The 23,174-nt window shown below is 53.0% G+C and overlaps 1 protein-coding gene across 1 annotated transcript in view; it reads left to right on the forward strand.

Moving 5' to 3' along the window:
* Positions 1-23,174, forward strand: part of SPTBN4 (spectrin beta, non-erythrocytic 4) — a 77,260-nt gene that overhangs the window by 41,047 nt on the left and 13,039 nt on the right. The window contains exons 18-24 of the mRNA XM_054710520.1: positions 3,415-3,561; positions 5,021-5,284; positions 18,107-18,331; positions 19,219-19,308; positions 21,567-21,845; positions 21,937-22,067; positions 22,546-22,750. Of these exons, the coding sequence (XP_054566495.1) occupies positions 3,415-3,561; positions 5,021-5,284; positions 18,107-18,331; positions 19,219-19,308; positions 21,567-21,845; positions 21,937-22,067; positions 22,546-22,750 (1,341 nt within the window). The remainder of the gene's footprint in view (positions 1-3,414; positions 3,562-5,020; positions 5,285-18,106; positions 18,332-19,218; positions 19,309-21,566; positions 21,846-21,936; positions 22,068-22,545; positions 22,751-23,174) is intronic.

Raw genomic sequence — 23,174 nt, forward strand, 5'->3', positions numbered from 1 at the left:
CCAGCTGTGCTGGGCACAGTGATTTCTTCCCCAGGGAGGAAAGTGCTCCAGGGCAGAGGGGCGGTGGGGGTGGGGACGCCCCGTCTAAGTGGGTCGTCAGGCGAGGTTCACGCCAAGCCACCGGGAGGCACGCGGAGCCCGGCTTCCGTGCGCATGCTCCGTAGGTTCCTCCCCCGCCCACGCGGGCTTTGGGGAAGGAGGGAGGGATCCCGGGAGCCCCTGGCAACGGCGCGCGCGTCCGCGCCTTCCGGTCCCGCGGGATTGTGCGCCGGTCTCACCTTTCCTTTCCTCCGGTGATTTGCAAGAAGCGCGCTGCTGCCTGCAGGAGAGAGGAGCGAGAGGCTGGAGGGGGTGGGGGAGCGTGAGTGGACCAGCAGCCCGGAGCGCAACTTCAGTCACAGATGGCCCAGAAACAAGCCTTTGGCCCCTTTAAAAGTGTCCAAGAATCAAGCTCTGCCCCTTTAGAGACGATCTATACACCCAAAAGGATGGCCCCGAATCAGATCCCTTCTCCATTCATTAGAGAAGGTTCAGGAGTCACGCTGCCTGCTTCCCCCTCCTTCCCCTGCATCCCATAGAAACGTTTTGGATTCGGATCACGTTAGAGATGGCCCAGGAAACACTTTTGTAACCCCCATAGAGAGATGGCCCCGGCCTCATTCCTCTACCTGACCCAGAATCATTGCCCTCCCCCCATATGATGATCCAGTACCTAAGTTTTCCCCAACCAAGGATGGTTCAGGAGCTAGGCCCTGACCCCCCGCACCCCCCATTAAAGATGGTTAAACTGTTCTCGCACATTTGAAACCCCCACTCCCACATAACTGAAGCTTATTAGAGATGGGTCTGGGACTCAAGAAGCCCACTGGAAAGGGAATCAGGAACTCCGGGTCCCTGTCCTTCCCATGGGAAATTATTCCGGACTGAAGTTTTATAGATGTTCCACACCCCTCCCCACATCTTCTCCTGTGACTGAGGTCTCCCGGAGTCTGAGCCCCTCCCATTAGAAATGGTTCAGGAGCCCACCCCCCCCCCAACCCCATCCTCCCCACATCACATAGGCGGCCCAGGGCCTAGACCCCGCTCCCGACCTTTCATTTGGTCCAGGAGTTCCCCCTCTCCTCGTGAGATTGTTCTGGACCAAGCAGGAACCAGCTGAGAGGGCCCAGAACCCCCACCCCCAGGCTTCAGGGAGGGTGGTGATTGTTCCTCCACCCCCAGCTGGGCCCCTGCAAGGAGGCTGGCAGGGAGGCAGGCAGGGGGCGCGCGCGGGCGGGCGCGCTGCCGCGGTGCGCGGGCGGAGGCGGGGGCGCGCGCCCGCCAGAGCCTCTGTCGCCACCGCTGCCGCCGCCGCCGCCGTTGCAGTGAAGGGGCGAGAGCCCGCCCGCCCGCCTGCCCGCCGCAGGGACCCAGCCAACGCCGACGCCGCTTCAGGTCTCGGGGGCGCCGCGGGGGAGGAGGAGGGAAAGGGGGCTGGTGCGCGCCCCCGTCGAGGCGGGCGGGGGAGGGGGCTTGGGCGCGTGCTCGCCCTTGGGGCCGCGGGAGGGAGGGACTCGGGGGCGCGTTGGCGGGACGCCAGGACCCTAACCCTGCGGAGGTGCTGGGACGCCGGGAGCTGTCCGCGGTGCTGCTGCGGGCGGGACTGAGGGAACGGGTCCCAAGGGACTGAGGCAGAAAAGGGGGGGACTTTTAAGGATCCTGGGGTAGTGTGGACTTGTCCTGGAGGTTAGGGAGGTCTTAACCTCTCTAAGGTGCTCTCCTTGGGTAATGGGGAAATTGGAGATTCTTCCTGGGGTTGGGAGACTCTCACCCTTTTGGGGTTTTTTTTTCCCTTGGTTCTTTTGGGATCTGTATTAGCGTTAGATGAGGGGGCGAATCACATTAGCGAGGGTCTGCCTTGGACGGTGAGGGTCTTGGACTTGCTCTGGCTTTGAGAGGCTCTGGTTTGGGGGCTTTCCCCTGGTTGTTGGGGACTGTCTTTGCCCTTGGTGATGGGGTCAGTCACTTTCGGGGCTTTACCTTGAGGACAGAGTTCCCTATCCTTCAGAGGCTGTGTCTTCACTGCGATCTGTGGCTGCCTGCCATTGGCAAACTCTTACCTTGTGTGGGAACCGCTGAATTGAGTCAGGGGTTTCAGCCTTTCACTTGGCTCGTGTGTGTGTGTGTGTGTGTGTGTGTGTGTGTGTGTGTGTGTCCGAGGCTGTCCAGGACCCCTGGGAGCATAAGCTCTGGGGACACGGAGTGGGGTTTGGCCAGTGGGGGATTTGTCCTTGGCTATGACTGCATTTGCCTCCTGGGACCGCTGAGCTAGAGTCCATGTTTTTTTGGTGTTTTTTTTTTTTTTGGCAGGAGGGAGGAGGAGGATCTTGTGACTGGGGGGAGGTGGAGAAAGGGGAGGAGCAAACTTTCTCAGGTGCCAGTTTTGGTCATGAGTGGGGAGGTTGGGGCTTAGGGCACAAGTCTTATTTGGGGGCTCAGAAAGCACCCTTGTGATTGGTCCTGCTCAGGTAGTGAGAGGGGCCCACTCAGGACTTGCATTTTGAATGATTGGTTTTGTTGGTGAGTGGGGAGACTAGAACTGCCTTTAGTTAGGGAGGGAGCTGTCTGGGGAGGTTCTATCTGGCCCATGTTGGGGAGTCTGAGCCTAGCTTTTAGGGTAGATTCATTTGGGGAGCTAGTAGGCAACCCTGTGGCTTGCATTGGGGGTTGACTTTGGTAGGGGGCTAGGACTGGTCATGATTTGGGAGAACTGTGGTCTTGGACTGGATCCTCATGGCCGGATTTAAGGAGTCCCGTGGGCTCATTAGGGAGGCTGGATATGAGCTGTGGGGGATGGGTCTACCCCAGATTGGAGGGCTAGTTTGGAGGGAACTAGACTTGGCACCAGTTGGGAGATTGTTTAGGGATTCAGCTGGTCATATGGGGAGGGGGAAGGGCTGGGGCTAGGTATAGAGGCTTCACTTGATACCCCGAGGAGTGGGTTGGGATCTTGAATTGGTCCTTATTGGAGGTGGCTGAGACTGAATCAAAGGGTCTAAATGTTGCTGTTGGGGGGGAGGGGGCTCCAGGGGCTGAATTGAAAATGAGCTAAATTAGATTGGAGGACTTGGGTATGAGTGGGACAAGGCTGACTGGCTCAGGAGCCCTGCCTTGGGGCTTAGGATTTATGGGGAAGGGCTGCCCTGAGAACAAGGGGGGTGAGGAATGGAGCATTCTGGGGACCCTTTCATCCATCCTCCCCGCCCTCCCCCACACCACACACACATATAAAAAAAGCTTCACTTGTGAAAATTTTCCAGCCCTTCCTCCCCTGCCCCAAACCTAGCAGTCCTGGCCCTGAACTTGGGACTTCTGGAGGGGATGAGAATGATGCCAGGTTGGGAGAACCAACTGAGCCCCTCCTCCTGTCCACAGCTGGATGGCTGGATCCACGAGAAGATGCTGATGGCTCGCGATGGCACACGGGAAGATGGCCACAAGCTGCATAAGAGATGGCTCCGGCACCAGGCATTCATGGCCGAGCTGGCTCAGAATAAGGAGTGGCTGGAGAAGATCGAGAGGGTGAGGACGCAGAGGTCCCTCTTCCTGTGCCAGGCCCCGAAGGCCTCCAGGGAACCCACTTCTCACCACCAGCCCGCTGTTGTCACACCTGTGGACTGGCTCAGATCACTGCCATGTTTGCTTCTAGCTATGTGGCCTGGAGCAATTCACGTAACCTCTTTGAGCCTTGATTGCCCATTTGTAAAATGGCAGCTTCTCTTCTGAATGGTGTCCATACCCTCCTGGCTTCTAAATACTAGGGAGAGCAAAAGTAGGTTCACATTTGTTCCTAGGGGAAAAAGACATGCAGGTTATGGTCGCTACAATAGCTTTACTTACCTGGAAGATAAATCATAATTGATACAAAATAATAACAAGACAAATAATACAAGTAAATAATAAAATAATGAATAAAGAAATAATAATACAAGAATAAAAGCCACATACTCACAGCTGTAAACCTACTTTTGCCCACCCCTGTATCTCACTCTTTCCTGCAGCCTCCCCCCCCCCCCCCCCCCGGCAGGCTTCCTGCCACACCTTTTGGAGCATCTAAGATAGAGCATCAAGTAGACAGATGGGGGGGGGGGGGCAGCCCTAGGGAGCTAGGGTTAAAGTGGGCTTTGCATCCCTACAACCCTGGGTCCTAACTGTGTCTGTGTGTGCCTGTTACCCGATGTGTGTGGGGGAGTTGTGTTCATCCCTTTGAGCCTCAGTTGGCTCTGCTTTAAAATGAAGGAAATAATGAATATAAGCTACGTAAAGTGCTTAACACAAGGCCAGGCACCTAGGAGCTGTAATGGCTCTGGTATTGTTATTTTGAATATGCTCTAGGCCAACGTATATTGGAGTTTGACTTCAGTCTTGGCGGGACCCAGGCAGATTTTTGCTCCAAGTCTCAACCCCCAAAACTGCCCCCTACTCTGGCTGAACCCCTAGACCTGCAGCCCTGGATATCCCCACTCTTCTGACTCAAACGGAGACACCCAGGTGGGCCTTAAACTCTTAGTGGCCATAGGTGCCCCCTAAATGGTGGCAAATGGCAAAGCCGCTCTTCTTGACTTTGAGTTTAATGGAAGTGTTCTCTCTCTCTCTCTCTCTCTCTCTCTCTCTCTCTCTCTCTCTCTCTCGTCTTTTTTATGGCCTCTACCCATGTTTCTGAACTTATGGGAATGTCTCTGTGGCTATCACTTTATGACTGTCTCCTCCCATGTCTCTGTGGCTCTCTGTCTCCCTCCCCACACTTCTGTCTATCTGCCGTCTGTCTTTCTCCTTGTCTCTCTTCCCATGACTGGGCTCCTTTAATCTCTTCACCTGTCTCTGCATCCACCCCTCATGTCTGTCTCTCTGTGTGTCTCCAACTCCTTTCGGCTCTCTCCACGTCTCTCCCTGCATCCCGTCCCGTTGCCCCCATATTTTCCTGTCCCCTCCCACCACCCACCCCTCCCCCTCACTTCCTGACTCCCACTGTCTGGGGCAGGAGGGCCAGCAGCTGATGCAGGAGAAGCCAGAGCTGGCAGCCTCCGTGCGGAAGAAGCTGGGCGAGATCCGGCAGTGCTGGGCCGAGCTGGAGAGCACCACCCAGGCCAAGGCGCGGCAGCTCTTTGAGGCCAGCAAGGCTGACCAGCTGGTGCAGAGCTTTGCTGAGCTGGACAAGAAGCTCCTCCACATGGAAAGCCAGCTGCAAGACGTGGACCCTGGGGGGGACCTGGCCACCGTCAACAGCCAGCTGAAGAAGCTGCAGGTATGGCCTGGCTGACCCCGGTGGGGGCTTTCTGCGCCACAGTGGGGCCTGAGCCAGGGTTGGACTTCGCTCGAGGTATTTCAGACAGAGGGGATTTAAGACAGGGACATCTTTCAAATGTGTTAGAAGAACTGGCAACAGAAAGGGAAGACGGGGGCAATCCAGCTAGTAGTAAGTGTTGGAAGCAGCTAGAACCCCTAGGGCGTGGGGTACAAAGGGGAGAGAAAGGAGTCAGAGCCAAGAAGCAGTAGGTGAATAACTGGTACGCTGAGGGCTCGCAGGACCCTGCCCTCCGCTTCCTGGGTAGAGAAACAAGGCCGGGAGGGAGGGGACTGGCTTGGCACAGAATAATGGTGACCTCTGTGTAGTGCTTCCTCTCCGTCTCCCTGCCCAGCTCTCACTGACACCTCCCACCAACCCTAAGAGGTTGGTATTAGCATTACCCCCGTTTTGCCGATGGGGAAACCAGCACAGGAGGTAAAGCGCCAGGCCCCAGGACACAGCTGGCCAGTGTCTTCCTTACCAACCGGGGGCTCTGAGAGAACACACACAGCTGGTGGGTGCTCAGTATCTGACCACGTGACGCAAGTGGCAGGAGGTGCAAGTGTAGGTGTTGCCTCTCGCCTCCCGAGGTGTGCCAGCTCCTGCCCTGGCATGCCAGGGACCATGCCTGACCACGACTGAAGAGAAACTGAGGCTCTGGGAAGAGAACTGACTGGCCCAGGGCAGCAAGAGGCAGAGGCTGGATTAAACCCAGGTCCTTATAGCCTTCCCACTCCTTGGGATCCACCTTCCGCATGGTTATGCTTGTGAAGTGCCTGGCATAGGCTCTGGCAGGAAAAAGTTGACTCAAAATAAGAGTATAATGATGCCAATCGGTATGTAATTATTTATCTATGCAGCACATCTTTATTGAGCACCTACTGTATCCAGATGCTTTTCTAGGTGCTGGAATATAGCAGCAGGCAAAACTGACAAAAATCACTGCCCTCGTGGGGCTCACAGTCTGGTGAGGGAGACAGGCAAAGGAGCAAAGAGACAACATCTGAGTACGATGCCAGTGGTGTCATTGATTCATATGCACCGTTGGGTCTCAAATACCTTGGTCTCCAGGACCCCGCTACCTCTCGTAAGTCATTGAGCTCCCCAAAGATCTTTTGTTTGTATGGATTATACCTATTTGATAGTTACTACATTAAAAATTAAAACAGATATACTTAAATTATTGATTTATTTAAAAATAGCAATGATAAACCCAAAAGCATTAACCCAAAAGTCTTCTTGTAAGAAGAATAGCTAGCCCTAGCTGGTTCGGCTCAGTGGATAGAGCATCGGCCTGCAGACTGAAGGGTCCTGGGTTCGATTCTGGTCAAGGGCAGATAGCTGGGTTGCGGGCTCGGTCCCCAGTAGGGGGCGTGCAGGAGGCAGCCAATCAATAATTTTCTCTCATCACTGATGTTTCTATCTCTCCTTCTCTCTCTGAAATCAATTAAAAATATTTTTTAAAAAAAGAATAACTATATTTTCCAAAAGAAAATGTAGTCAGAAGACTGGCATTGCTTTCAGTGCTGCAACTCTCTTTGGTGTCCTGCTTAATAGAAGCCCTGGGTTGTCACCTGCGCTGCATTCATTCTGCGGGAGGGGCACGGGCCATATGGGCCCTGCAAAACCTGGTTCTACACTTGGGAGAGGATGATGAAGGCAAATTACACCTTAGTGTTTTAATGAAAAGCGTTGTAACCTTGCAGACCTCTTGAAAGGATCTCGGGGTCCCCAGGAGCCCCCAGAACACACTTTGAGAACCTCTGATGTGCTTGCATGCCAGGCACGGACACCCCTTCCTCCCCAGCAGCCCTACCAGGGAAGGGCTGTCGGTGGCCATCCAGGGCCGTGCTTCGTTCTCGTCCACCCTCCTCCCTTGATGCCCCCAGACCACAGCAGGGAAGGCGACCCTCTCACTGGCCTCTGAAACATGGGACATTGCCTGGGCTGGACTCCATGGGCTGGACAGGCCGTGGACACATGGGGATGACTCAGCCCCAAGTCTGCTCCGAGGGATTGCCCAGAATATCGGCAGAGACCAGTGGTGGCTAGATGGTCAGGCAGAGAAGGGAGCTGGCAGTACAAGCAGCCCGGGGCCGAGGGAGAAAAGTGCGGGGAGGGAGGCAGACAGACCTGGGTTCCAATCCCAGCCAGGGCCCATGTTCCATTCCTCTCTGAGCCTCTGTCATCCACGTTAAGGCAGACTACATCAGGGCCTCCCAGAGCAGGCGGGGCTGTGCACTGAAATGGCACCTGGGGTGTGGTGAGCTCCCGAGAAATGGGGGTCTGTGACGCAGGTTCCCGACCTGGAACAGAGGCATGCTCCACTGAGGTCAGTCTGAGGAGGGTCCTGACAGGGGTCTTGACAAAGGTGTGGGCAGGGAACGGGGAGGCCACAGAGATGGTGAGCGGGGTGGGGTTCAAGCTGGAGACTTTACCTCCCCTGAAGAGGCCAGTGGGGGAGAGGGAGGGGCCAGTCACCAAGGGGGCTCTTGGCCAAGAATGGCAGCCAGCCCTTGGCACTGCTGCAGGGAGGAGCCGGAAAATGATACCCCGGCTTCTCTCTGCTCTCCATCCGTCTCCTGCTTGTGCCCCGTAGCCCAACCAGGGCCTCCTGCATGGGTGCATGCACTCCCACAGGGCCCCACACTTGGTTAAAGGCTTGCTGTCGCTGTCTTAAAGTTCTTAAGAATATTTGAACGAGGGGCCTTGCATTTTCCTTTTGCGCTGGGCCCCATCCCAGCTGGAAGCCAGAGGGTAGGATGCGTACGGGTCAGCCCCCGGTGGGAAACAGAGCAGGGTGGAGAAGCTTGCTGGTGGGTCCGGAGTGGCAAACGAAGCAACTATTCCTGGGGTGATGGGTGGCCTCACCATGATGACTAACTCTTCCCAGGCCGCTTACTGGGGTGGGTAAAGGCACACGCTCAGGACTCAGGCAGATCTGGGTTTGGGCCACTTACCGGCTATGTGATGGTAGGCAAGTGGCTTTGCCTCTTGCTCTGAGCCTCAAGTGCCTCCTCTGTGCCGTGGGACGGACCCCACTGTAAGCCACTCCTTGGCGGCAGGCCTAGGGAGGCAGCCCAGCATCACGGTCGAGGCCCTGGATGCTGGAGCTCGGCCGCCTGGTGAGAAGCCCTGGCTCTGTGACTTGCCCTGGAAATGACTTCCCTTTGTGCCTCAGTTTGTCCTTCAGTAAAATGGGCATGATAACAGTACTGACCTTCTGTGGACATTATGAAGATTACAAGACACAATGCAGACAGTGGTTTCAGAATTGCTGACCCAACAGATCTAGGATTCAATGTTTGTTTACAGGCCTTTCCATTTTAATGTCTTCAACCAGAGGAGATATCACTATACTGTGTTCAGACGTTATTTGGGTTCGTTATTTCTTCACCTTCACAGTGGTTATGTTATTATGTGGAAGAGTTGTTTCATTTGTTTCTGTTTTATTCCATGTGGGCATTTCCCCTGTCTGTAGAGCTTTTTGTAAATGTATTTGGGGGGTGATAATATCAAGCATTAATATAGTGCCCAGAGTTAGAACCATCTTCAGTTCGCTTAAATCTTCCCAAACTGCCTGCTCAACTGATGCTCATCAGGAGTTCCTGCTTCCTCCCAGCTCACCCGTGCCTGGTGCTGTCAGACCTTTTAGATTTCCCCATTCTCAAGGAGGGAAACGTGTCTCACTGCGGTGTTTGCATTTGCATTTTGGGGGGGAACTGGTGAGCTCGGGCATCCTTGTCTCTTCTTTCGGCCATTCCGTCTTCAGAGGAAGGATTTGGGGCCTCCTAGCCAGCTCTTCCCTACCCATGGGGTGCGGTTAGCCCCACCAAGCCCTGGAGACCACGAAGCGGGGTCCCCAGTGTTTCAGGGAGAGCCGGAGACGAAGTGGGGTGGTGGTGGTGGTGGTGGTGGTGGTGGTAGGAGACTGGCGCTCCAGGTCACAGCCTTGGGCGCCAGCAGAGGGAGCCTGAGCTCAGGCAGGAGTGACTCAGTGGCCAAGGTCCCCAGATGGAGCCCAGCTGGGCCTCAGGAGTTGCCGCTGGGTAGGGGAGGGGCCGCCCAAAGCCCGTTGTCCGCTGGGGCCCTCTGGAGAGCACAGATACGGGGCCTCTGCAGGAGGGAGAGGGTGGCCCAGCGAGACACACATCCTGGCTGCTCCACCCTCAGGCTGCAGGGCCAGGCTGGGCTGGGGAGGTACTGGCTCCGCTGGATGTGTGAGTGATCTGTCTCCCTCGGCCTTCCTCTGGGCCCGTTTCCCTCTCTCCCTCTCTCCCTCTCTCCCTTCTCTCTCTCCCTCTCTCCCTCTCTCCCTCTCTCCCTCTCTGCCTTCCTCCCTCTCTCCCTCTCTCCCTTCCTCCCTCTCTCCCTTCCTCTCTCTCTCTCTCCCTCTCTCCCTTCCTCCCTCTCTCCCTCTCTCCCTTCCTCCCTCTCTCCCTCTCTCCCTTCCTCCCTCTCTCCCTCTCTCTCTCCCTCTCCCTCTCTCCCTCTCTCCCTCTCTCTCTCTGTCTTGCTCCCCCATTTCTTCTGTGACTGTTTCTCTCTGTTTCTGTCTCTCCCATCTCGGCCTCACTCCCTTGATCTCTCTTATCACTGTGTCCTCCCCGTGTCCCCACCCCAGGCGCTGCAGCAGACCCCACCTCCCAGGTCTGGGCCGTGTGACCCAGAGTCCTCTCTCAGCACCTCCTGCCCAACTGTCCTTCTGGCTGAGGGGCCAGATGGTGGCGTCCCAAGCCCCCACTTTCCCAGTCCTCAGGGGCCTGGCCAGCTGGTCTGGCTCAGCCACTGGCTCCAGCTTTGGGGGGAAACACTGATCTCCTGCCATCTGAGGGTCCAGCCAGGGAAATGCGCTGGAGGCGTTGCAGCTGCTGGGCCGAGTCCCTGGGGACTGTTTACCACCCTCCACCCTAAGTACGGCTCTTTCTCTGGCCGAGGAAACACCTTCCTCCCCCTTTTCAATTCTGTGTGCCACATTTCTTCATCCAGCTCAGCACGGCCTAGGGGCTAGCATGTCGCGGACTGCATGCCTCGTTTGGCATGCGGCCTGCCAGCCTCAAGTTTGACGTGCTTGTCCTAGGCCGCAGTGATGGCGAACCTATGACACGCGTGTCAGCACTGACACGCGTAGCCATTTCTGATGACACGTGGCAGCATGCCGAGGATGAAACATTTGCTGCTCCTGAGGATGAAACATTTGCGACTAGAGTCTTGGAGTTAGTTTTTTCCTCAAAGTGACACACTACCCGAGTTATGCTCAGTTTTTTGGCGAAGTTTGACACACCAAGCTCAAAAGGTTGCCGACCACTGGCCTAGGGGAACAGGCCAAGTTCAGGAGCTCCACAGTCCATTCCATACCATGTGACCAAGGGCACGTGACCTCACCGTTGTGAGCCTCAAGATCCTCGGTTACAAAGAAGCAGAGTGACAGAGAACCACTAGGGTTTTGTGGTCACATGATCCTGGGTTCAAGCTTTGGCTCTGGCAGTTTTTAGTCTGTACCAGGGACTGCTCCTCTGTGAGCCTCAGTTTCCCTCTCTGGTAAATGGGAAGGCAGCAAGATGGATCTGAGTAGGAATCAGGTTGATCTGGGGTCAGGACTGGCTGCGTCACTACCAGCCGGCGCCTGAGGCTTTTTTGGAAATAGGCTTTTCTTCTGAGCTTCCTCCTCCTCCTCCTCCTCCTCCTCCTCCTCCTCTTACTTTTAATGCCTTAAATTTTTTCCTTTTTTATAAAACTGATATCTGATTCCATACCATAAAGTGCAGTTCAGTGGTTTTTAGTGCATTTGCCAAGTTGAGCAACGCTCACCACTAATTCCAGAATATTTCCATCACCCCATAAAGGATCCCTGTGCTCATGAGCTCCCTCTACTAATCTACTTTCTGCCAACAGACACCTGTCTATTTTGCACATTTCACGTAAGTGGAGACGTACAACATGTGGCGCTTTGTGTCTGGCTTCTTTCCCTTAGCGGTGTTTTCAAAAGCCATCCATGTTGTGGGATGTGTCAGTACTTCATGGCGGCTCTGGTTTTTAACGTTTAGAGCTAGTTTAACTTTTTTAATGTTAACCTTTAATGCTACCCAGCTAAGAGAGGCACAGCAGCAGGGTGGCTAGTCAAACAAAGTCAGCACACATTTGCAGAGACCTACTCTGTGTAGGCACAGAGATCCGCCTGTGAACGAAACCACCGTCCCCTCCCTGCCTTCCGGACCTCATATGCTGTTGTGAGGAATACGTGAGTTATCCCTTGTCTGGTGCTTAGAGCAGTGCCCGGCACGCAGCGAGCATCTGGATGTGTTACCTGTTACTGCTGTCATGGTAAGAACTTCACGCAGAAGGCTGAAAAGGAAAAAGGCTTCCTTCCCCTCCACACACACAGTCGCACTCTCCAGGGGTGTAACTGCCCCCCACGGTTTCTCCTCTACCCCCCCTGAAGTTTTCCGTGCGCACACACACATACATATGGCGCACACACCACGCTGAAGCTTGCCTTTTCACTTGGCAAAACACCCTCGGTGTCCTTTCTTGTCCCAAAGTCCATGGCTGGGCCGTCCTTGTAAACTGCTGCATGGCATTCCACGGGCCAGTGCGGCAGTCTGTCTTCAACCAGCCGTCCGTCGAGAGGCCTTTGGGCGGTTTCCAATCCGCTAGCATAAACAGTACTGCAGCAGTCATCTCTGCCTGTGTGTATTGGAGCCCATGGGCAAGAGTTTCTGTAGAAAATGCTCCTTAAAGTGGCACTCCTGGGCCGAAAGGTATACGCCTTAAAGATAGATGTTGCCGAAACCGGTTTGGCTCAGTGGATAGAGCGTCGGCCTGCGGACTCAAGGGTCCCGGGTTCGATTCCGGTCAAGGGCATGTACCTTGGTTGCGGGCACATCCCCAGTAGGGGGTGTGCAAGAGGCAGCTGATCGATGTTTCTCTCTCATCGATGTTTCTAACTCTCTATCCCTCTCTCTTCCTCTCTGTAAAAAATCAATAAAATATATTTTTAAAAAAAGATAGATGTTGCTAAACGCCCTCCCGAAAAGGCAGGGGAAACTCCTGCAGCGTGGCTGGCGGCACCCACCGCCCTGCAGTCACAACATTAGGTGTTTATTGTCAAACGGCTTCCTTTCTGCTGATCTGGGAAGTGAAAGGTAACTGTCCTGTCGCTATTTTCATTTGCTTTGCCCTGAACATTGAAGGAGGTGGAACATCTTTGTGTGTATAATGACCAGTGTGCTTCTGCATTCTTTGCCAATGTTTGCAGGAAAGGATACACAGGCAGTCCCCGGGTTACGTCGGACTCCACGTACGTCGTTTCGTGGTTACGTCGCCATCTCCCATTTATTTATTTTTTAAAAGTTCCGTCATTCCGACGTCTGTACATATGTGCTTTATGCTTTTTATTATTTATTTGCCACAAGTAAAGGTCAGGAATTGTTACCTTTCTTTTAAATTCTTTTTACTGTGTCACTTCATTACTGCTGTGTCTGTGCTCCATGTGAGTGACGTAGGTGCTTATGTAGGTGGGTTCCGACTTACGGCGAAAAACACGTTACGCCACGCCGTAGGAACGGATCTCTGACGTAACCCGAGGACCTACTGTACATTAAATTGGTGTTCAAAATACATGGCATTTTCATAGAAGTAGAAAAGTGTCAGTGTCTGGAATCATTCCATCTTAGGTCATACGGCCACTTGCTGGAGGTTGTGGACGGGTTTTCATATAACGGGAAGTGGAACTTAAAACTTTAACATTTAAGAGTTTCCTGAATTCTCATTTTCATCTTCCTAGCAAAAAAGGTTTTTTGGGGTTACTATTTTATTTTTCTTTGATTTCTGTAGCTTATGATTAAGCCTTTTAAAAATTTCCATCTTAGATGGTTTTGACTTGTTATAGTTTGATTTTCACTCATTTTTATGGCTCTTACAGGATATGAACTGTATCAGCTGGGACTCTTTGGGGTGATGTTCATAGGACCTAAACCCAAACTGACTTAGGCTAAGAAGGGACATGTTGGCTCCGGTAGCTGAAAGATTCAGAAGGCATGCAGCTTCGGGCATGGCTGGGTCAGTTACTCAATGATGTCCTCAGGCATCTGTGTTTCAGTCTCTGCACCCCGCTTTCCTCTGGTTGGCCTCACTGTTGGGAGCCTGTGTCCTCGTCGTGGCAAGATGGCCCCCAGTAGGGCAGGTCTACATTCTATCAGCTCAGGAACCCCGTGGGAAAGAGAGCACCCCTTCTGAGCTCACACGTTTTTCCAACAAAAGTGGAAAGAGTTTTCATTGGCCAGTTTTAGGTCACATGCCATCTTTTACCCAACCCTGGTGGCCATGGTGATTCAGTATTCTCATTGGCAGGCCTGAGTCACATGACCATTCTTGGATTCCCCCTGGATTTTTATCAGCTCTTCTGGAAGCCAGAAGGGTTTTCATTGGCCCAGCATAAGTCACATGACCCAATCCCTGTGGCCAGGTTGATTTCAGTGTTCTGGTTGGCCAGGCTTGGGTCATGTGGCCACCCTTGGCCCTGTAGGTTTTATTAGTTGCCCGAGAAGCTCAGGGCCTGAGAGTGGGATTTGAGGTGCTGGGAAGGGAGGAAGGGATGGGTGCTGAGCAAAACCAACAGCTCTGCACTGAAGAACCTTCGAACAAAAATCTTGACTTGGTTCTTAAGTCTTAAGCTCTGGCTTACAGTCTTTTGCCCTAATCTGTTACCACTTAATTTCATTGTTATTTTGTTTTTTTTTCTAGCTTCCCCCCCATCTGTTTAGAATCACACAAGTCATATGTGTATATTACTTTGAGTAAAAGATTTTACTAACCTACAAGGCCTCGGTGAAACAAAGCCTCCCTTCCATATACCTCCCAGTCTCACACCCCAAAGAGAACCTCAATTATTATTTGGTGTGCACCCTTCTTGACCTCTTTCTAGCACTTACCGATTTACCTACGTGGATTTTTAATGTCTTTATTTTGTTTTTCATGTTTAGGTTGATTTCAGTGTTTAAAATTTTAAATAAATAAATTTTACGTTTCAGACATGAAAAAACCGCCTTAGCCAGTTTGGCTCAGTGCATAGAGCGTCAGCCTGCAGACTGAAGGGTCCCAGGTTCGATTCCGGTCAAGGGCACATACGTTGGTTGCAGGCTTGATCCCCAGCCCTGGTCGGGGCATGTGTGGGAGGCAACCAGTCCATGTGTATCTCTCACATAGATGTTTGTCTCTCTACACATCAATGGAAAAAATATGCTCGGGTGAAGATTAACAACAACGACAAAAACACATATAGCCCTGGCCGGGTGCTCAGTTGATTGGAGCGTTGTCCCATACACCAAAAGGTTGTGGGTTTGATTCCACTCAGGGCACATACCTAGCTTTTGGGTTCGATCCCCAGTCAGGGCACTTAGGGGAGGCAACCAATCAATGTTTCTTACATCGATGTTTCTCTCTCTAAAATCTCTTCCTTCTCCTCTTTCTCTCTTTCTCTCCCTTCCTCTCTCTCTCAAATCAATAAACATATCCTTGGGTAAGAATAAGTGGGAAAAAAATATAAAAACCCTATGTGAGAAGTCTCTACTTCATCTTCATTGCCATTCATCCTAACCCTAACTCATGCCCAGAATAGGTACCATCTGTTATTAACTCTTGTTTATTCCAGGGAAGTTTTTTTCTTTAATAATTTTTATTGATTTCAGAGAAGAAGGGAAAGGGAGAGAGAGACAGAAACATCAATGATGAGAACCATTGATTGGCTGCCTCATGCACGCCCCCTACTGGGGATCGAGCCCACAGCCCAGGCATGTGCCCTGACTGGGAATGGAACCATGACCTCCTGGTGCATAGGTCGATGCTCCACCACTGAGCCATGCCGACTGGGCTGTTCCAGGGAAGTTTTATGCATGTGCAATCCACTACAATTATATATTCATATGTATGTTGAAAATTGCTTTTCCTCTTGACAGTAAGTCTTGACTATCATTCAGTACTATTATGGATTTGCTTAACCATTTCACTCCTAATGGACATTGAGGTTGTTTCCTACTTTTCCCATTATAAATTCTGCTGTGATGAGATCCTTGGACAGACATCTCTGCTACAGTGAACATCTTTGGACAGACATCTTTGCGCATATGTGCCAGTACTTCTTCAGATACATTCCTAGAATCAGATATACAGGTGCTGGATCAAAGCATTTTGACACAGTTTGCATTTTGATAGGACCTGCCAAATTGCCTTCCAAAAAGGCTCCATTCGTTTACACCACTGCCAGTTTGACTGAGTGTGCTCATCTCCCTGCGTCTTTGCCAACACTAGATATTATTGACCTTTTAATTTTTTTTTTTCCTCTGGCAATCTGATGAATAGAAAAGGATACCTTGTTTAATTTGTATTTTTCTGCTCATTAGTGAGACTGGGCATCTTTTCATACATTTATTTTTTCTTCTGTGTGTTGCCTCTTCACATATGATGCCCATTTCTCTTCTGGGTGCTATTTCCTTGTTGATGTCATTCATTTGTACCTCGAACAAATCACAGTCGAAGGACGTGCTATGTGTCAGGCACTGTTCTAGGAACTCAGGAACACAGAGGTGAATTGACACAGCCTCTGCCCTCATGAATCTCACATTCTAGAAGCAGGAGACCAATAAAAAACCTGGTCTCTTCATACCTGGGTGGGTATGAAGAGATTAAACCTAGTGGGTGGGTGGGTAGGTGGGAATAGATTAACCAAGTTACTTGTATGCATATATACATAACCCATGGACACAGACAATAGAGTGGTGAAGGCATGGGAGGGGCAGGGGTGGTCTGGAAGGGTCAATGGGGGTGGGGGTGGGGGGAAAGGGGACTTATGTAATATTTTTAATAATAAAGATTAGGGAAAAAAAGAATAGGGTTGAAAAGCAAAACAAGCCCTAACCAGTTTGGCTCAGTGGATACAGCATCGGCCTGGGGACTGACGGGTTCCTGGTTAGATTCCAGTCAAGGGCATATGCCTGGGTTTCGGGCTCAATTCCCAGTAGGGGGCATACAGGAGGCTTCCAATCAATGATTCTCATTATTGATGTTTCTGTCTCTCTCTCCCTTCCTCTCTGAAATCAATAAAAAAAATATCCAATATAATAAAAGCCTAGGTGGCATCACGCCCTCCAACGACACCCTCGCACAACATCATCACAAGATGGCCACAAGATGACCAGCAGGGAGGGCAGTTGGGGGCGGCAAGATCAGGCTGGCAGGGGAGGGCAGTTAGGGGCGACCAAGCCTGCAGGGGAGGGCAGCTGGGGGTGACCAGGCTGTCAGGGGAGGGCAGTTGGGGGTCATCAGGCCAGCAGGGGAGGGCAGTTGTGGGCAATCAGGTCAGCAGGGGAGGGCAGTTGGGAGCATCCAGGCCAGCAGGGAGGGCAGTTGTGGGCCATCAGGTCAGCAGGGGAGGGCAGTTGTGGGTGATCAGGATGGCAGGGGAGGGCAGTTGTGGGTGATCAGGATGGCAGGGGAGGGCAGTTGGGGGTGATCAGGCTGGCAGGGGAGCACTTAGGCATCGATCAGGCTGGCAGGGGAGTGGTTAGGGGGCATTCAGGCAGGCAGGCAGGTGAGTGGTTAGGAGCCAGCAGACCCAGATTGTGAGAGGGATGTCCAACTGCCAGTTTAGGCCCAATCCCTGGGGGATTGGGCCTAAACCGGCAGTCGGACATCCCCCAAGGGGTCCCAGATTGGAGAGGGTACAGGCTGGGTTGAGGGACACACATCTCCCCGTGCATGAATTTCATGCACCGGACCTCTAGTATATATATATAAAAAAGGAAAGCAAAACAAAAACAGAACAAAACCTACAAATAAAAACAGTTACCCGACGGTGGTCAGTGCTGTGGAAACAAAGGGAGTAGTATAAAGGGGAATTCTTTGATTATTAAAGACAGTAATTCCTTGCTCTAATACATATTAAATATTTTTCCAGTTTGTCATTTCCCTTTAACTCCATCTAGAAACTTTGGTTGATGCGAAAGTATTTTATGTGGCCAAATTTGTAAATCTTTCCCTTTATGGTTTTTGTGCTTGGAAAGATTTTCTCCATCTCAAGATTATAAAATCTTGCCCAGGTTTTCTTATTCCATTTACCTTGTGGATTTACTTATTCCATTTAATCCATCTGGAATTGTTCTCAGCATCAAGAGTGAGGAAGAGATCCAGCTGACCTGGCTAGCCAGTTGGCCCATGACCATTTGTTGAATAATCCATTTTTTCCTTGGAGATTTGACATGGCCTCTATAAAACCTATGAATTCTCCTCTGCTTTTGCACTTTGTGCCGATCCTCTATCACACCAACCATTTGAATCACTATAGCTTTGTATTTATTTTTGCAATTTGGAAATGTTGGTTCTTTGGACACATTCCCTAACTTCTCTGGGCCCCAGTGTTCTCCTCTGTAAAACAGGGATACCATCAACGTGAAGGTTTTTCTGAGAACTTAAAAACGTTAATGGACGATTTTAGTCCAAGGGGTCAGGTAAGCCTCTTTGAGAAGGTAACATTTGATCTGAAATCTAATTGACAAGGATGTACCTGCTTGGCAGAGGGGTTAACAAAGGCAGAGGCCCTGGGGCAGGAACTGGCAAAGGGGGTTGCAGGTCAGAGAGGAGGGCAGGCTTCCGGAGGGACTTGAGCGAGGGGAGAGGGGAATGGGGGGCCGCAGGGAGGGCTTTGCTGTCCCTGTAAAGGTATTGGCGAGCCACAGCAGGATCGGGAGGGAGAGTGGGGCCCGTGACCCTGACCTGTTCCCACAGTCGATGGAGTCGCAGGTGGAGGAGTGGTACCGAGAAGTGGGAGAGTTACAGGCGCAGACGGCGGCGCTGCCGCTGGAGCCCGCGAGCAAGGAGCTGGTCGGCGAGCGGCAGAACGCGGTGGGCGAGCGCCTGGTCCGCCTACTCGAGCCGCTGCAGGAACGCCGCCGCCTGCTGCTCGCTTCCAAGGAGCTGCACCAGGTGGCGCACGACCTCGACGACGAGCTGGTGAGGCCCGGAGAGGGGAGCCGGGGCGGGAGGGGGGGCGGTACCAGGGTAACGGGGCGGGGCGTGAGGCCAGAGGCGGGTCAGCGGGTCTACGGGGTGGAGGTGGGGGGCGAGGCCCTGGGACCTTGGCCGGTTTAAGGGTGGAGATGGCTAAGAGACCTGAGACTCAGTAATTCAGTCTTTCACTCATTCATTCACTTTTTCACATTCATTTACTCGCTTTCAATCGTTCATTCATCGGCTCATTCTTTTGTACTTCACTCATTTACTTGTTATCCATTTACTAGTATTCACTCATCATCCATCCACTCATTTCCTCATTCAGTCCCTCACTTCCTGATTTGCTCATTCATTCACTCACTCACTAATTCGGTTTATCATTCTCGCCCCAGCCCTGTGCTTTGGAAGATGCTGGAGTCACAGGGATGACCAAGCCAGACCGCTTTCCTGCCCACAGAGGGCTCCGGGAAAACAGACTTGTCTGTCCCCAGAGAGTCACAGGTGGTCAGGACTGTGATGGGGGAGGTCAGAGGGCTATGGGAGCCCATAGGAGGCAACTGGTCAAGGTCCGAAGGCAGGGAGGGTTTCCTGGAGGAAGGGGTGTCTGCACTCAGATGTGAAGGAAGAGGACACATGAGCCTGCTGAGGGAGTAGGAAAGGAATTCCAGGAAGGAAAGCCTGCCTGTGCAAAGGCCAGAGGTGGGCATGAGCCTGGCTTGAGTGCAGAGAGTAAGACGGGGCATTGTCCAGAGAGGAGGCCGAAGGTGTGAGCAGGCTCTCCGGCAACAGAGGGCCTTGGAGCCTGTGCCGGTGGCTCCCAGTTCAGTGGGGATGCAGGGACCCTGGGGTGCATTCTCCCCTTGACCTGCTCCCTGTATCCTCTCCAGGCGTGGGTCCAGGAGCGGCTGCCACTGGCCATGCAGGTGGAGCGAGGCACTGGGCTGCAGGCTGTGCAGCAGTACATCAAGAAGAACCAGGTGAGCAGATTCGGGTCGCTGGAGGGGATTGGGACACATTTGCATCTGAGTTGACAGAAACTGCTCAAGGTGGTTAAAGCCAAAAGGGGGGATCCATTGGGTCCTGTCGCTGAAAACACAGCAGGTACAGGTGCGTCCAGGTCTTCCAGGATGTCGTCAGTTGCTCAGCTTCAGCTCCTTGGTTTGCTTGTTCTGCGTTAGTTTTGTTCTTAAGCCAACGCTCCTCGCCTGGTGGTTAGAGACCTCCAACAGATTCAAGTTTATATCCCACACAAAACTGAAGAAAACGTCTCTCTTTAAAAAGACGCCCAGTCTCACTAATCAGCAGTAGTTCCAGGAATCACTCTTATTGGCTCAACTTGAGTCACGTGTCTACTCCATGGAGGGCAGGGATTTAGACTGCTGGGATTGGCTTGGTCCCAGCTAAGGGCCCACTCTTGGAACAGCAGGTGGAGTAGCCTTAACTTAATGACCTGTGATGGGACAGGAAGCAAGGAGGTTCCCCCAAGGAAAATCAGAGTCCCTTGACTAGAAGTAAGGGGAGTGGCTGTTGGGCCATGAAAACGAAAAATAACAACAAATAAAAACTCTAAACACCCACAGGGAGCAAGAACAGAGAGGATCAGTGAGAGAGTGCTGACTTCTGAGCTAAGCACCGTGGGGCTTTTGAGCCTCTAACATCACTAGGTCTCTGTTGTACTCTCTGGGCCTCAGTTTCCATGTCTAAATAGTAGAGAGTTGGTCTAGAGCAGTGGTCGGCAAACTCATTAGTCAACAGAGCCAAATGTCAACAGTACAACGATCGAAATTTCTTTTGAGAGCCAAATTTTTTAAACTTAAACTTCTTCTAACGCCACTTCTTCAACATAGACTCGCCCAGGCCATGGTATTTTGTGGAAGAGCCACACTCAAGGGGCCAAAGAGCCGCATGTGGCTCGCGAGCCGCAGTTTGCCGACCACGGGTCTAGAGCAGTGGTTCTCCAATCGCTTAGGAGAGGAAACCTTTGGTCAAAGCAACTCTTTTACCAAAGCTCAAAGTAAGGCACATAACAGAGGAATAATAATAATAATAATAATAGCAAAAATGCATTGATTAAAGATGATGTGCCAAGTACTGTCCTAGGGGGTCATGTCGGTTATTTCATTTAATCCGCACAATAACCCTCTGAAGTAGGTGTTGTCAATACCCCTTTTTACAAAAGAAAATAATAATAATAATAAGTTGCAAGAATGAGACGCTGAAGGATGGTGGGGAGGTGGGTACACAATTATTTTGAAAGGTTCGTGATCATGCTGCACTAGATGGAGCTCTTTCAGAGGCTGGAGTTTTTCTCACATTTTGTTTTTCCATCCTGATGAAATTACTCTTGGCTGTAGACGGCGCTGGGGACAAACAAAGCCGCCGGCTCATCGCTTTCACGCGCACTGAGTGTGTAAGATTGGCGCTCGGCCGGCCGGGTGTGAGAGTGCTGGGGCCACAGGGGCTGTTAAAGGAACAACCGTTGCTGATACTGACTCAGCACCCACCGTGTGCAGGCACAGTTCTAAGTGCAGCACCCACGGGCGGCCAGAGCCATGCGGCTTTGCCATGTTCCTCAGCCTCTTGGTGCCTCCGTTTCCTCACCTTTAAAATGAGAATGGGGCTGGCGTGAAGACTGGATGAGTGGCTATGGTGTGTAAAGCCCTTACTTAGCAAAGTGCCTGGCGGGTAGCAGCCACTCAGTGAGTGTTGACTATTGTTATTATCTCCATTTGTCAGTTGAGGAAACTGAGGCACAGGAGAGGTTCGATGAGGTACTCCAGCAAGTACAGAGCTGGTTGAGGGGAACGCCCGGGGTGATAGAAGTGTCCCGTGTGCTGGCCTGGGTACCCCTAAGATTTGGGCACTTTGCTGTGTGTAAGTTACACTCCAACTGTCCCTGCCAGCCTAATTGTCAGGCCTGTGTTTCAACCATTAGGGGGACCTTGTGTCCCCAGGCGTCTTGGTTCTGGAGCCTGTTTTCAAATCCTGTCACCCCCCTACTAGCGACTTGTTGTCGGGGTGACGTCCTTCGCCTCCTGTGCCTCTTTTCCCACCTGCCACACGGGGTCTGAGTGAGTGAGCGAACGAGTAAACGGCTTGTGTGGACCCTGGCACTGGCTGGTGGATGCGCGGGTGTTTGCCGGCCTCTCCAGGGACGTGCCAGTGGCGGAAGCGCGCGCCTTCCTGCCTGGCTTCCCAACGCGGCTCTTCATGCACCCCCACCCCGCGTCCCCAGGGCCTGCGGCGGGAGATCCAGGCGCACGGGCCGCGCCTGGAGGAGGTGCTGGAGCGCGCGGGCGCGCTGGCGGCGCTGCGCAGCCCGGAGGCCGAGGCGGTGCGCCGCGGCCAGGAGCAGCTGCAGAGCGCCTGGGCCGGACTGCGCGAGGCGGCCGAGCGGCGGCAGCAGGTCCTGGACGCCGCCTTCCAGGTGGAGCAGTACTACTTCGACTTGGCCGAGGTGGAGGCGTGGCTGGGCGAGCAGGAGCTGCTCATGATGAGTGAGGACAAGGGCAAGGTGCGCCCGGGCTAGGGGTGCGGGGGTCTAGGGGTGCTGGAGCCCGGGGGCCGGCCGCTGCCGCCTCACCGCGGGCGCCGTGTGCCCACAGGACGAACAGAGCACCCTGCAGCTGCTCAAGAAGCACCTGCAGCTGGAGCAGGGCGTGGAGAACTACGAGGAGAGCATCGCGCAGCTGTCGCGCCAGTGCCGGGCGCTGCTGGAGATGGGGCACCCGGACAGGTGGGCAGGCAGGAACCCTCCCTGAGGTCGGGAGTAGGAGTCACATCTGGGAGGCCTGGACCAGGGGTGAGAGGTGAGAGGGGGCACAGGGCTAGACCTCCATCCACCCAAACCTGGAGATTGGCGCTGGAGGTGCGGAGGATTGGCTGTGGACTCGAGTAGGGAGTCAGGAGCCCCATCCAAGTCACTGGAGGGAAGGTTCCTGGGGCCGCAGATAGCGAGGCTGTGGGGAGGGGGGCGGGGAGCTATGGGGCGTGTGGAAGCAGCCTTCCCTGAGTGCTGAGATGCTAGTGCTGGGTTGACTGACTCCAGCACTTGCAGAGAACAGAGTCCTGTATGGAGGAGTCCCCGGGAACACTGCCCTGCCTGGAGGTTAAGAGGAGACACAGCCATGCCCTGAGAGGGTGTCTGGGGGGACCTCAGCTCCGCCCTTTAAGCCTCAGGGGCTCCGTCTCTGCCCTGCCCTGTCCCCCATCAGTGAGCAGATCAGCCGGCGGCAGTCTCAGGTGGACCGCTTGTATGTGGCGCTCAAGGAGCTGGGCGAGGAGCGCAGGGTGGGCCTGGAGCAGCAGTACTGGCTGTACCAGCTCAGCCGCCAGGTGGACGAGCTCGAGCACTGGATCGCGGAGAAGGAGGTGGTGGCTGGCTCACCTGAGCTTGGCCAAGACTTTGAGCATGTCACGGTTAGTAATGACAACCATGCCAGTGGCTACTGTGTGTGCTTCCAAGGTCCTCTGGGCCTCAGTTTCTCCATCTGTAATACGAGGATAATAACAGCACTTGCCTCATCGCTCTGCTGTAAGCCAAATGAATTAATATACAGTAGTCCCCCTTATCCATGGGGAATACGTTCCAAGATCCCCGCGGATGCCTGAAACCACGGATAGTACCAACCCCTATATGTACAATGTTGTTTTTTTTTTCTATACATACATACCTTTTTACTTAAGGAGGCATTGTGCGGCTTCTCTTTGGCATCTCCAAGTTGCCAGCAATACAACTCTTGAGCTCTGGGGCCATTGTTAAGTACACTAAGGCTTACTTCAGGGGTCCTCAAACGTTTTAAACGGGGGGCCAGTTCACTGTCCCTCAGACCGTTGGAGGGCC

This window comes from Eptesicus fuscus, chromosome 21, assembly GCF_027574615.1.
Source record: "Eptesicus fuscus isolate TK198812 chromosome 21, DD_ASM_mEF_20220401, whole genome shotgun sequence".
Lineage (NCBI taxonomy): Eukaryota > Metazoa > Chordata > Mammalia > Chiroptera > Vespertilionidae > Eptesicus > Eptesicus fuscus.